This window comes from Brassica rapa, chromosome A04 (genome assembly GCF_000309985.2).
Source record: "Brassica rapa cultivar Chiifu-401-42 chromosome A04, CAAS_Brap_v3.01, whole genome shotgun sequence".
In the NCBI taxonomy this organism is placed as follows: domain Eukaryota; kingdom Viridiplantae; phylum Streptophyta; class Magnoliopsida; order Brassicales; family Brassicaceae; genus Brassica; species Brassica rapa.
The window spans coordinates 11,586,896-11,601,107 of NC_024798.2; the positions used below are offsets into that span (position 1 = coordinate 11,586,896).

Sequence of the window (14,212 nt, forward strand, 5' to 3'; positions counted from 1 at the left end):
AGTAATTAATAAACCTAATTTTAAGTTTTTATTGTCTTTTTCTTATATACTAACTAGTAATCCGCACCTTGCGCGGAATGAGATTATTAATTTTGTTATTTTAAGATATTAAAACATTAGTTATGTTTACTTTGGATATCAGTTCAGTTTTGGGTTGTTTTCCGGGTTTTAATATCCTATTATATACCTACATTTTAAAATCATATTTATTTTTGTTTGTTCGGTTAAAATGTTTGAGGTTTTTGATTTTCTTTTTGTTATAGATGAAAGGCTATTAGTATTTGTTTGGTTTCATGTTATATGAATTTTAGACAATTTTAATGTCAACCAATTTTTTATTTTAATTTCTAAACAAATTCATAATAAAATCAAATCTAGATCATTGTCGAAGAAAACAAAAGAAAATTATAAAGACAAATATTTCATTCTAATTTGGTTGATGGTGAAATAAAGATTTAAAAATAAAAATATTATATATAATGTCTGAATTAGAATCCTCACTTGCAATGATATTTCGTTATGCCGCAAGCAGCAGATTACTGCTTCCACACACGTATGATTTTCACCGTAATATTTCACATAGACTTAAATGGTTTCAAATCAGATACAACAGTTATCACAGCCATTTAGAAGAATGAGTTAAGTTTGCTTAGGTCTCGCGTTTATGTTATAACTAAAAAGAATAGGAGAAGTGAGTCTTATATAGGTCTAATAATCTTAATTCAAGTCACATTGTATCTCTGAAAAATATGAATTAAATGTCATATGTTTGTACCTTGCTCATCACACTTTGATATATATATATATATATATATATTGCCATAAACTACAGGTTTGAAATATATGCAAATCTCCTATCGTTAATCAACTTTGCCAATCACTCAATGTAGCAAAATATTGTCCAAACACACATGCAGCAGTTCCTTCGGTATTACAAACACCAATTTTGTATTTCGGTATAATAGTCTTAACCATAATAATATAAATTTCGTGTACGACAATTGATCATTTTCAATCTTTTAAATACAAAATCTTGCATGCATGAATAATCAACCTCACAGAACGAACTCCAAAATGCAAAACATCAATAAAATCTTGCACGTAGGATCATAAGCTCTGACTGAAACAAAAGTTGTGCCCTGTGTTGAGAACATGATTTCTTAGCTGACAAAATCTTGCACGTAGGATCATAAGCTATGACTGAAATAAAAGGTGTGCCCTGTGTCGAGAACCAGATTTCTTAGCTGACAAAATCTTGCACGTAGGATCATAAGCTACAACATCAACAAAATCTCATCCCACATAGTTTTCGAGAACTTGATTTCTTAGCTGCTTTTAGTTACTAATTAGCAGACCTTCTAAGTTTTTTTCTGGGCAGTTGAGTGCTTCGCAACACTCCATATCTAGAAAGTGGTCTTTGAATAGCATTGCACGTGAAGCGATTCTGCCGATATAAGCTTTTCATCAGTTTGAAGCTCTACTCTCTTCCATTCGAAGACAACTTTAAAGCTTCAGACTCTAGAGCATTGCTTTCATTTATAGTGAAGGGATCCGCTGCGTTGATGCTATCTCTCTCAGCGTTACTCGTGACCAACATTATTAGTCTTATATAACGCGTGCTGGCTAGTCGTGCTTGAACCAATTAATCCACAAAGAAGCATCTATAGCCGTTGCACCAGACTGAACTCATAGAAGCCTTTCAAAGTAGCAGGCTCTCTTGAATGGTAGTGGCCTCTGTTTTGTTTTGGAGAAAGCACTCTTGTTGAGCTCTTTATATATGTTGCTGGTTTTTTTCGGCCTTTTTTAAGACTCACTTTCTCTCCTCTCTCGTACCTTTTGTCGAGATTGAGATATCTCATTTACAAAAATGAATTTATAAAGTCTTAAAAAAATTAGTTCAATTTTCTGCAATCGGATATGCGACTTGATATGAGCAAAATGAGCTTCTCATCATGTCCATTGGCATGAGCTAAATGAAAACGTGGTTGTGTTTAATTGTAAGCAAAATAGGAAATATTATTGTGAGAAACTCTATTAAGAAGACACGTCAGCTTCCGTATTTTTAAAGTAATGTGATGTTGTCACGTGTCCAATGTAGTGTGAAAGCATTAAATGACAATGCTTATTTTTAATATATATGAGATATACAGTAAAAATAGAAGTACATATAAAAATTATCCTTTAGAATTACAATTTATTTACACTCTTATGCCACTAAAATAATTAATAAACCTAATTTTAAGTTTTTATTGTCTTTTCATTATTTAATTCAATAAAAAAAATACTTCCTATGATATAGCTTAATAAACCACAATATTATATGGATTAAAGTAAATAGAATATTTGTAAATTTGAAGCAAACTGTTTTGGAAAAACAAGATTTTGGTTTGATTGCCTTATTTGTTGGCAGCCATTTGAATTATAACGTATTAAATTTTCTGATAGAATTTTGGATACTCATAATGTTATTTAGTCCCACAAAATATTTATAAAATCTATAAAATTTCCAAAATATGTAGTCGCCAGTTTGCCTTAATTTTAGATACTACGCAAACTGAAATAATTTCAATATTTCAATTCATGTTCGTTTTATTAACTAATCATATATTACTCTGTTTAATATAGAATATAATTGCAAAAACTCATTTATTATTAAAACAAAAACGTGTATTCATTTATTATCAAAACAAAAACGTGTATTGGATACCCTTAAACCGGTAGAAACCGAATCTACACTTTGGGCTGAGGCACAATATTGAATATCCAAAAGAGGACTCCACAGGTAGAGAATACGATTCTTCCGTCAATCCCCAGAAGATGGTGTTTTACGGATGGTTCCTAGAAAGAGAATGATATTTTTTCAGGTCAAGGTTGATACAATATTTTAGAAAGATTTGAGGGTTTGATGGGGGCAAGGAATGTCCGGACGTCCCTCTCTCCTCTTCATGCGGAGATGGAAGTTTTACTATGGGCAATGGAATGTATGAAAAACTTACGATAATTTCAGGTTATGTTTGCAACGGATTGTTCTCAATTGGTGAAGATGGTTTCAGAACCAGAAGAATGGCCAGCGTTTGCAAGTTATTTGGAGGATATAAACAGCCTGAAAGAGAGTTTTTTCCGAGCAGAGATTATCTATGTACCAAGAACGCAGAACAAGAAGGTGGATAGCTTAGCCCGTAGCGCTAGGAAGGCAACGTCATTTGTAGTTCACATGGATCAAGATCTCCCAGTGTGGTTCACAGAGTCAATATGAGTCTGTAATGTTGATGACAAAGAAAAAAAAAACAAAACAAAAACGTGTATTAAAATCTATACTATTAAAACATAAGTTATCAGCTATCATCTCATGTGTGATTCTTTTCATTTAGACCACCCCTTAGAAATTGCTTTACTAATTTTGGGTTTTTTTTTTTAAATATGACTCAAAGCAAAAAGTTAAACACAAAACTCACCCATGATTTTTTTAGAATTTTCATTTGCCCTATTCACTCATAAGTTTGGCTTATTCACGAAAATGTCATTATTTGTTTTTTTTTAAATCGAGTGTTTTACTCTATTACTATCAATATACCAACCCACATAGAATACATATCAATATAAAAACCTTTACACCAATAACAATGAAAAATTAAAAAATTGGAAAAAATACATATCAATATATCAATAACCCTCTCCTCTTATTTAACTGCAAGTATTCGCTAACAAAATTCGCATCAACTTTTTCTAAAAGTTAATCTTTCCATCAAAAGCCTGTCCGTTAAATCCCCAATTTGTCGGTGTCACATCCATAAAATCTTTCGTAGATCCATCACTGGTAGTGATCCTAAACGACAAGCATTGTCCGGTCATAACAACACCACTATTCCAAATCTGTCCCCAGTTCTTCTGCATCTTAATCCAATCGGTTTTGGTTCCCTTAATACACAATTCCTTAATATCTCCGGCTCCTCCTACATTGTACGGCAAGACCATAACGAAATGAGGGTTTCCCTTGATTTCAAATTTGACACCTCCGGTCTTGGTACAATGAACACGTCTGTATCTAACTGGGACAACCCCGGCTTTGTACTGAGCGATTTTGAGGAACATTGGTTGGGAGAGATCGAAGTGTTTCTGTGGTGGGTTGCACCAGCTGTCTTTCTTATTGCTGGGATCGGGTGGACAGAAGTTTGTAGCTGTGATCTTGATGCTTCCGGGCAAACACCACTGTGGACTATTCGCACACTTGATCTCGTAACATGCCCCACAAGTGTAGCCATTGTTGAATAGTGCGGTGCTTAGTGCTGCCGTGGCTAAACCGAAGCCTTGTTTGTGTAAATCACCATATCCACAGGCTCCCTCTGTTAATGAAATGGGACAAGTGAGTATGTATTTTCATTTTGTAAGATTTACAGCTTCGGTTTGTTTGTTTGTTTGCATGTGTTTACTTTTGCTTTATATGGGGTTTCTAATTATTTTTCTAATTTTGATTTGTCAATTATAGTGAAAAATCAAAATGCATTTACAATTTACAAACGTATTTATAAGAAATTTAAAGTTTTATGCCACACATATTTATAACAGAAATAGGTGTATATACAAAAAGAAAGGCGTTTTATAAAATGTAGCCTAACCAACCATATAATTATAATAATAATTATAAAACTCAATTCCTATTTCTCCCTTTGGCTCGAGGTCAAATATTGAGTCTCATTTACTACGTGTTCATGTTGGTTAATGCATAAAACTACATATAAATAGTACCTGCAAAATTTACATTTTATACAGGTCTTTGAAATTAACAATTCTACTTACGATGAGTTTGGCCACCATTGATGTCACCGTAAAATGTGGCACGGGCATCTAGCCAACCAGCTACGGGTGCGTGATGACCGTGACCATGACCATGACCATGACCATGACCATGACCATAAGTCATGGGCACGATCCATATTACCATTGCCATCATCAAAACTTGAACAAATAATATATTTTGTAAGAGCTTCATGATTTTATCCTTCCTTGATTAAATTATCTTAATTCTTAGTTAGTAATGATTAGTATAGATGGAAATGTATGTATATATAGGCTGATAAATTTGGGGATTCTCGATGTTCTCGGGATTCAATTCGATTTCTGCGATGTTTTTTTTTGATGAAAGATTTCTGTGATGTTGCTGACACTAAGGAAGGTGCTTTTGTGGCCTGTAGACATATTTAGATTCTCTAACCCTAATAAATCGCTTTGTCAGGTCTTTGATTGGTCTGGGACTAAAATATTTTATAACATATATATTTTTGTGTAACGCTAGTTTTATTTTTCATTTTTCTCTTACACAAAGCGTTCTAGATTTATTATTTAGTTTGATGCGAAAATTAAGCTTAAATGGGCATGGGATACTCATGAGTCATGAGATGTGCTATCAATGTGATAATCTCTCATGAGATACTCCACTACTTATTTCTCTTCAAGTGTTAATCACTCTTTAGATGCTCTATTAATTACTTGAAAACATAGGGATCAAAGATAAGATTCGCAATGGCCGCTAAAAGTGATCTGAGAAACGCTTATGATGATACTGAATATTAACTCCAGATCTGGTCAGTTGCTATTCAATCTACTGCTCTTCGTTCCTAATCTGTGTTGCAATTGTAAGTTTTGATTCGATTTTCTTTTTTTGCATAGAGAGTTTCAAAAACAATGGTGAAGATATATTGTATTGGAGGTGGATATGTTGGTGGTCCAACAATAGCAGTGATCGCACTCAAATGTCCACACATGTATATTGTAGGAGTCATTGACATCTCTGTCCTACCTATCAACGCATGGAACAGTGATCAGGTTCCCCATCTACGAGCCTTGGCCTTGAAGAAATCTTCATGCAATGCAGAAGAAAAAAACCTCATCTTCAGTTACTGATGCAGATCTGCTTCTTCTCTCTTTTACCAACTGAGCTATCCCCTTTTGTGACCATTCATATGTTTATTTTTACAGGTACGTTGGTATTAGGAAAGTAAGCAAATCTCCTTCACAGCTCCTATAACTTAAATCTGGAATAGCAGAAGGCTTCAGCTCACTATCACGTAGTGAAGTCTATCGTGAAGAGGTCAGATAAAGGAAAAAAAAAAGGGAGTGAACACAAAATCTATTGACTTGACTTACATTAAAAGGAGAAAAATGTTTTGAAACGTACCAAAGGCCTTTGCATAACCACACAAAAACATCATTACTGCAGATTTAAGAAACTTTGACTTCAGAAGCTCAATAAGCTAACATGCATGACCCACACCAAACTAGTATCATAGGAGGTTGGACTTTCTCAAAGTGGTGTATAGCACAAAAACTAGAGAGATGCTAATTAAGAAATGTGTACACATCATAGAAAGTACCAAACTAGTAAGGAAGGGGATGGCAAATAGAACAACATGGAATCTTTGTGATAATTGAACACTTCGCTAGCCAAGTGCAAACGAGTATTCTTAAGACAAACTGGAAGTTTAAAAAGCTAATGATGTCCAGTTTCATCATTAATAAATTTACTAGGTGGCCACCCAAATGTTCCTCCCCACAAACCAGCATACTCTTGGTCACCTTCACTGATCGGATTTTTGACTGGCAGTTTATAAAGGAAAAACGTGCTAGGTCAATTTTTGGCCACCCTGGATAAAGACTCCTCACTGTAGAAGGCTTTGAGACTAAGAAAAAATGTGTCACCAGAGCTAATAAAGCTCTGGCAAGCTACGCATCCCCCATGGAAGTAAGCACTGCTCTTTTCCCAATTCTTGTTTAGGTCTCCCTGCGCAAGATTGTAACAAAACTCATCATCTTCGAGGTTCATGTTCTCCCACTTAATGGTTCAACTGCATGTAGACATACATGGCCTTAGTTCGAGCAAGTTCAATCCATCGCTAGCATGGAGCTCCTGAAATTTAACCCCACCCTTGTCTTCTCTCTTAGTCTCACTACTGCACAACGTCTTCTGCTCAACCTCGAGTGAGAGCACATTGCAACTCTTTTCGATGCCCGTAACAGGACCAGGATACAACAAGCAACCTCCTTTGCCTCTTCCATGGAGGAAAAACTTAGTGGAGCCATCAAAACCAGAGATTATCTCAAACACAGGTGACCACGTAATCCGACCTTCCTGAATCCCCAAAGGACCACCTTCTTGCGGAATGATACGGCAACCAACAACAGACAAGAAACCAGGCATCACGTAAACAACATTCCCAAGCTCAGGAACTTGGTTCACCCAGACCCCAATAAGAGGCTTCATTACCTCTACAAGAAACCGTCAAAGAGTCTTGTAAGATGAGATCCCTGTTCGCCATTGGACAATCTCGGACAAAGGAAGAACCTGTACTAGCTCACACTGGGCAAGCCAGATATTCTCGGAATGCGCAAGGACAAGGTCGTAGAGGCTTTTGCAGCATAAGCTTAGGTTGTAAACGTCGCTTGGAGAAAGAAAACGAGGGATAGCAACAAGAGAAGCAGACACGTACCAAATGATTCCGACCGTAAATGTCCGATCGTCATGATATGATGATACTGAGGAATCAGATCTCGGTTTGAATCAGAAAGCACACGAATCAACTTTTCATTCACTCATCAAAAGGAGAAACGACTTTAGGTTACTTAAGAATCACAAAGCAGAACTAGCTAGATTGGCTTAAGCATTTTTCCGCTTAGGTGCATAATATTAAATATTAATATAATAAATGTGATCACTGCATATGTTTTGTAATAATTTCTAGATTATACGTATTTTATATATGAAATTAAAGAAATATTTAGTGGTTTCTAATTATAGTTTATATATACTATATAAATAAATATAGAAGTGTTAACCAAGAATATTGAATTATAAGCAATTTCGATAAATTGTAAACCAATATCATGTTATAAAAAATTATATTATATCTTCTATTTTAACTTAAGAAACTTATGCTAATAAGAGAAAAAATATGGAGTAAAACGTATAATCTGAGAATAAACTGAAAATACTATTTTCGATCGGGTTTACTTAGATTAAAGTAAATTTTAATGATATTTTATAAATAATATGCATATTCTTAAAAAAATATATCATATCAAATAAAATGTTTAAATAGCTATAATGTATAGAAAAACTTAAAAATAACAATTAAAATCTAAAATCAATATGAAAAACACATTTAAAATTTATTCGCAGATTTTATCACTCTACATCTTCATCACTTTTAAAAAAATAAATTATATACATATTAGGTAAAAAATTATATTTTAAAATATAAATTTCATAAACATAAATGTTTCAACTATTTAAAGTCTTCAAAATAAATGATCATGAAATAAAATTTAAACAAAGTGAGAAGTAGACAAAAATAATATCTTGACGTGAATATTAAACGTTGTGAATCTTGTAATTTATACGTTGTAGAGACGACAAAAGAAAAAGATGAGAGACGATACTTTATTAACCTTTAATAAATCTTATTTTTATTTAAAAAAAAAGAAAAATTAATTGTTTCATTAACAAAATTTTAGCTTATATACGAACCGGGGTTTTTGACGGTTCGATAGGAATTTTTAACTGGTTCGATTTTAGTTGAGTTTTAACATTAACTCAACCTGAATTATTTTTGGTTCATGGTTCAATCCGGTCCAACTGCCGGTTCGGTCGGGGTTTAAAAACACTGGAAAAGTAGTGATTTTAGTAACATCAACAAGTTTAACTAAATTTTATCTACGTGAAAACAGTCAATAAAATGCCGAAATAACATGCTCTTACCAAAAACACAACTGAAAAATAGTATCACACTCAGAAAGCACAGGCCAGCAGGGCAATAAGACGTTGAAGGAAGAATCCGCAATGATTCCTTTTCAAATGAGTTGTTCCGAACTCAGTTAGTCCACTACTATCACCCAAAACTAAAATTAAAAATCAAAAATTAAAAATCAAAAGTTAGAAACTAGAAAAACGATCATCACCTAAATAAGATAACAAAACAAATATTCAATGTTTAATAACAAAGCATCATGCAATGTATTCAATATGTCATGTTTTGAATATCTTTCTTTACTCTAATAGCAGACAGAGACCATTAAGAATCTTTCCAGCTGGTTTCTTACTTTTTTAATTCATTTTTTAAAAATTAGTTGGGACGTCGTCAACAATTATTAAGTGAGAGTGGTTACTTCTTAGCAAGACACTTAAGATTACTTCTATCATCAATTTGATCAACATTTGTGAGATTACTTACTCCATCGTCAATGGCAACAAACGTGATCAAGATTGTCCAAGTCAGCCCCTCTACGAACTCGGCACTCGGCTCTCTCAATTCTCTCAGTCTCCCGCTAACTCTCTTTGACTTGCCATGGAAAAACTTACCCACTATGCAACGAGTTATCTTCTACAGACTCCATGAGTTATCAGCCGAGTCCTTTTACTCCCAGATCTTCCCCAAGCTCGAGCGTTCTCTCTCCATCACCCTCCACCACTACTCTCCCTTCGCTGGCCGCCTTACGTGGGACGCTCAAGATCCAAAGCCTTGCATCCTCTTCTCCCAGGGCGACTCAGTCACGCTTACCGTGGCAGAGACCGACGCAGAGTTCTCCCGCGTTTCAGGAGACGGACTGCGTCCGGCGGCAGAGTTACGTTCCTTTGTTCCGTCTTTGAAAGCCTCAGATGATTCTGCATCTGTCCTTTCCGTGCAGATCACGTTTTTCCCAAACCAAGGGTTCTGCATCGGCGTCACATCGCACCACGGTGCTGTCGACGGGAAGGTATTTTTGATGTTTATAAAATCATGGGCTTACGTTTGTCGATTACAGGAACATGAAGCTACTAAGAATCTACCCGAGGAACTAACTCCTAGTTTCGATCGTACGGTCATCAACGTTCCGACCAGACTGGAGGAAGAGATCTTGGGAATGTCGGCAAAGTACAGGAACAACAACATGAGGACGCTGAAGCCATCCCCGGCGCCTGAGATAACTGCTGATACCATCCGTGCCACGGTTGAGCTAACTCGAGAGAACATAGAAAAACTCAAGGAGCAAGTCAAGAACGAGTCAGCTCGGCCACTCGAGCTGCGCTTGTCAACTTACGTCATTGCTTTTGCGTACGCTTGGACTTGCGTGGTGAAGGCATGTGAAGACGGTGCAAACAGACCGGTCGGTTTGTTGGTCGCAGCGGATTTCAGGCACCGGTTAAGTCCGCGAGTTCCGGATACTTACTTCGGGAACTGCGTGTTTCCAATAGGTTTGTTCGGATATGAAGCGAGGGAATTTTCTGGAGAAGATGGTTTTGTCAAGGTGGTAGAGATCCTAAGTGATTCGCTAAATGGTTTGGATACGGGAGAGATAGAGTCACACTGCATGAACTATGTGGATGGAGTGAAGAAAATTAAACCGGGTGCACAAATTGGGGCAATCGCAGGGTCACCCCGGTTAGGGATATATGGAGTAGATTTCGGGTGGGGCAGACCTGCTAAGACTGATCTCGTGACCATTGACCGCACCGAGGGATTCTTCTCTTTGTCAGAGAGGAAGAATGGGCAAGATGGTGTGGAGATGGGATTGTGCTTGAAGAAGAGTGAGATGAACATCTTTCTTTCTTTATACAAAAACGGCCTCTAACTATGCACCATTACGTATGGACACTATTCTTGGCTCACTCTTTGAGATTTATAAGAATCAGAACAGAAAACTAGTAGGAATCTATTAAAAATGAATGGGAGTGTATGAGTTAAGAATCAGTTGTCTATTGTTTGTTCTTCCTCTTGTTTTATAATTTGAAATCACTTTAACGCTTTTAGTGACTCCGCTTAAATTAATATTAGTTGCATTTATTTCAAATCAACTTAGTCCTTTTTGAAAAATATTTAGCTCATCCTAGAGTTGCCACTGAGTTTGATCACAGATGATTGACTCTGTCGATCATTTCGGATTAATATTAGTTCGTTTCTTCACATCTGTGTTCACTTGATCATCCTTTTAACTTCATTTTGAGTCCTAGCTTGCTTTATTCTTTAATGGGCATTTTTTCTAGAACACCTAAGAGCATCATTATCGGCGTCCCAAACCGCGTCCTTACCGAATTAAACCGAAAAAATAAATCAAAATGAAATTAAAAAGAAGAAAACGTATGTTAGTTAAGAAGTTTTTGTGTCCGTCCTTAACGGCACGTGTCATCGCGGGAGGGAGTGTGCGTCTAGGGTTGGAACAGGGGAGTCGAGTCATTCTCATCCTCTCCCTTCTCTCTCTCAACGGCGATCTCGGTCTCACCCTGTTCCCTCTCCCAAAATCTGTCTCAGCCGTTCCGTCTCTCGACCTCTTTCTCCGCCGTTCCCTCTCTCGGCCGATCTATCTCTCCGTCTCCATCTCCCGACGTTTCCTCTCTCTCCCGATCCGTCTCTCGACCTCTTTCTCCACCGTTCCCTCTCTCGGCCGATCTATCTCTCCGGCTCCGTCTCCCGACATTTCCTCTCTCTCCCGATCCGTCTCTCGACCTCTTTCTCCGCCGTTCCCTCTCTCGGCCGATCTATCTCTCCGGCTCCGTCTCCCGACGTTTCCTCTCTCTCCCGATCCGTCTCTCGACCTCTATCTCTGCTGATCTATCTGTCTCCGCCGACCTATCTCTCCGGCTCTGTCTCCCGACGTTTCCTCTCTCCGCTGAGTCATCTCTCTGCCGTTTAATCTCTCCGCCGGTTGGAATCAAAATAAGGTAACGCTCAATCCTCTGTCCTCGTCGTTGTTACCGTTTGTGTGTGGTTGTTTGTTATTGTATGTGGTTGTTTGTGATTGTAAGTGGTTGGTTGTGATTGAATCATGGGTGATTGAGGAACTCGTAGTAGATGATTAGTTTGAAACTGATGGCAGTAGATGATGAATTGAACTACATTAACCATGATAAAATTCGTTTTTTTTAAATCTGATAGTACTAGATGGTGTTCGATTTGGAAATGTTGTGTCTGGTTTCTTCTCGTAGTAGATGAGTAGTTTGAAACTATAAGCAGTAGATGATGAATTGAACTACATAAACCTTGATAAATATCGTTTTCTTAAAACTGATAGTAGTAGCTGGTGTTCGATTTCGAAATGTTGTGCCTGCTTTCTTCTCGTAGTAGAAGTGTAGTTTGAAACTGAGATAGCAGTAAATGATGAATTGAACTACATAATCTTGATAAATTTCGATTTTTTAAAACTTATAGTACTAGATGATTAATTGAACTCTATAAACTGATAGTTCTAGCTGGTGTCCTATTTCGAAATGTTGTGTCTGCTTTCTTCTCGTAGTAGAAGAGTAGTTTGAAACTGAGATAGCACTAAATGATGAATTGTACTTCTCTTGTAGTTTGTTTGAAACGAAATTCAGTAATTCATTTTGTCAAGTTGTTAAGTTCCACTTGATAGCTTTTAAGTTGTGTAGTCTGTAACACTAGAACTTATTAATAACTTTTGATTAGACAACGGTAGTTGTTGGTTGAGCATTAACACTAGAACTTATTACACTTAACACTTGCACCTATTAAACCCCAACCATCGAACATCTTCTTTATTCAGCTCTCCGCTTAGCTAAAATCAGTAACCAAATATTTTTTTTCCTCTATAAACCCTTCTCTGTAGTAATTGCCATGGATCCAAGGAATCCATATAGCCAGTCCGCTAGCTATCTAGGCCTTCTTCACAGTCAACAACCTAGTGTTGTCAATGAAAACTTTCCTTTTCAAAGTTTTCATTCTAGTACTGTTAACCTTGGAGCATCTGAACTCCCTCCTTTCAGTTCACAACCAACTGACCCTCCAAGTCAACCTGAAGCCATACCGGTCGAGCGAAGGGAGAGAAAGAAATGGACCCCGGCTGATGACGAGGTTTTAATCAGCGCGTGGCTCAACACATCTAAGGATGCGGTTGTTGCTAATGATCAAAATGCACGCACCTTTTGGAAAAGAGTTGGAGAATATTATGCATCTACTCGTCATGCTACAGAGGGTGAGAAGAGGGAGCATATCCATTGCAAGCAAAGGTGGCACAAAATAAACGAGGTCACCAACAAGTTCTGCGCCGCATACGCTTCTGCAGAAAGACAACAAGCCAGTGGCCAGAACGAAACTGATGTTCTGAAGGTTGCTCACCAGATCTTCTACGCTGATCATAACACCAAGTTTACTCTTGAACATGCATGGTGTGTGTTAAGGTTTGAGCAGAAATGGCTTAGCCTTAACACACCTCAACCCAGTGGCAGTTTAAAGAGAAAAACGGGTGAGCCAGGTTCCCAAGCGTCAGTTGGTGATCATGAGACCCGGCCTGAAGGTTCTAAGGCTGCAAAGGCAAAAAGGAGTAGCTGTAAGGGGAGGGATCTTGATGAGGTTAAGACCATTTGGGAATTCAAAAAGGAGGATTTGGAGATGAAGGAGAAATTGTCAAAGCTGGCAATACTTGACACTCTGCTTACTAGAGAGCAACCATTAAGTGATGCTGAAGAAGTAGTTAAGAATAAGCTGCTTGCCTTGTATTTCTGAGAATGATGAACAACAATTCTCTGTTTTAAATCTGTGTTTGATCTCTGTTGGTTGATGTCTACTATTTCTGTTTAAGTTTCTCCATGTAATGGACTGTCAGTGCTTAAGTTTCTTCATGTAATGGACTCCGTTTGCTATCAATAATATATATTATTTCTGTTTAAACTCTGTGTTGTTGTGTCTTGCATTCTTTCATTATGAACTCAATTAATTTTGGTAATAATAACATTGTCTATTTATGCAGGTTAAGTCTAACATGGGACATGACTACAGCTACAGCCAGCCCTCGGAGTCAGAGGATTTGTTTTGTAACTCAGTAAGTAGTGGTTTTAGCGAAACAGATGATCTAATTCGACGTGACCAAGCTGAGATTAGCTTACAGGCTCATTCATCAGTTCAGTACCCTCCACAACCGGAGGTTGAGTTTGGCTTCCCACAGATATGCTACTGTGGTGCTCAGCCTCTGCTTGCAACATCTACCGGTCGGAATAATCCAGGTTACATGTCGATATGCATAATCATATACTCATTTACTCTTCTATAAGTGATCATTTACTTTTCCGTATTATCACCACAGGGAGAAGATACTACACTTGTGTGAATGCAGACGATGGAGAGTGTCATATATGGAAATGGTGGGATGTTGCGGTGATGGAGGAAATGAGAGCTAGAGATAGACACGTGATTCAGCTGGCTGATAAGGTAGACAATCTGACCCTCTCCAT

The 14,212-nt window shown here is 37.2% G+C and overlaps 3 protein-coding genes and 1 pseudogene across 3 annotated transcripts; 2 read left to right on the forward strand and 2 right to left on the reverse strand.

The window, feature by feature from the left end:
• Positions 1–147: 147 nt before the first annotated feature.
• Positions 148–5,038, reverse strand: LOC103864212 (expansin-A24). Its single transcript, XM_009141969.3, has 2 exons — positions 4,798–5,038; positions 148–4,343 (listed from the first exon to the last, which is right to left on the reverse strand). Exons 1-2 carry the CDS (start codon positions 4,988–4,990, stop codon positions 3,727–3,729), a joined length of 810 nt encoding a protein of 269 aa, XP_009140217.2. The 5' UTR covers positions 4,991–5,038; the 3' UTR covers positions 148–3,726.
• An 88-nt stretch (positions 5,039–5,126) lies between these two features.
• LOC103864407 lies at positions 5,127–7,555 on the reverse strand (annotated as a pseudogene).
• A 1,679-nt stretch (positions 7,556–9,234) lies between these two features.
• LOC103864409 (BAHD acyltransferase At3g29680-like) lies at positions 9,235–10,602 on the forward strand. The gene is made up of 2 exons (XM_033289354.1): positions 9,235–9,747; positions 9,796–10,602. Exons 1-2 carry the CDS (start codon positions 9,235–9,237, stop codon positions 10,600–10,602), a joined length of 1,320 nt encoding a protein of 439 aa, XP_033145245.1.
• Positions 10,603–12,599: 1,997 nt separating this feature from the next.
• LOC103864410 (glutathione S-transferase T3-like) lies at positions 12,600–13,487 on the forward strand. The gene has a single exon (XM_009142160.1). The coding sequence runs from the start codon at positions 12,600–12,602 to the stop codon at positions 13,485–13,487; it is 888 nt and encodes a 295-aa protein (XP_009140408.1).
• Positions 13,488–14,212: the final 725 nt, after the last annotated feature.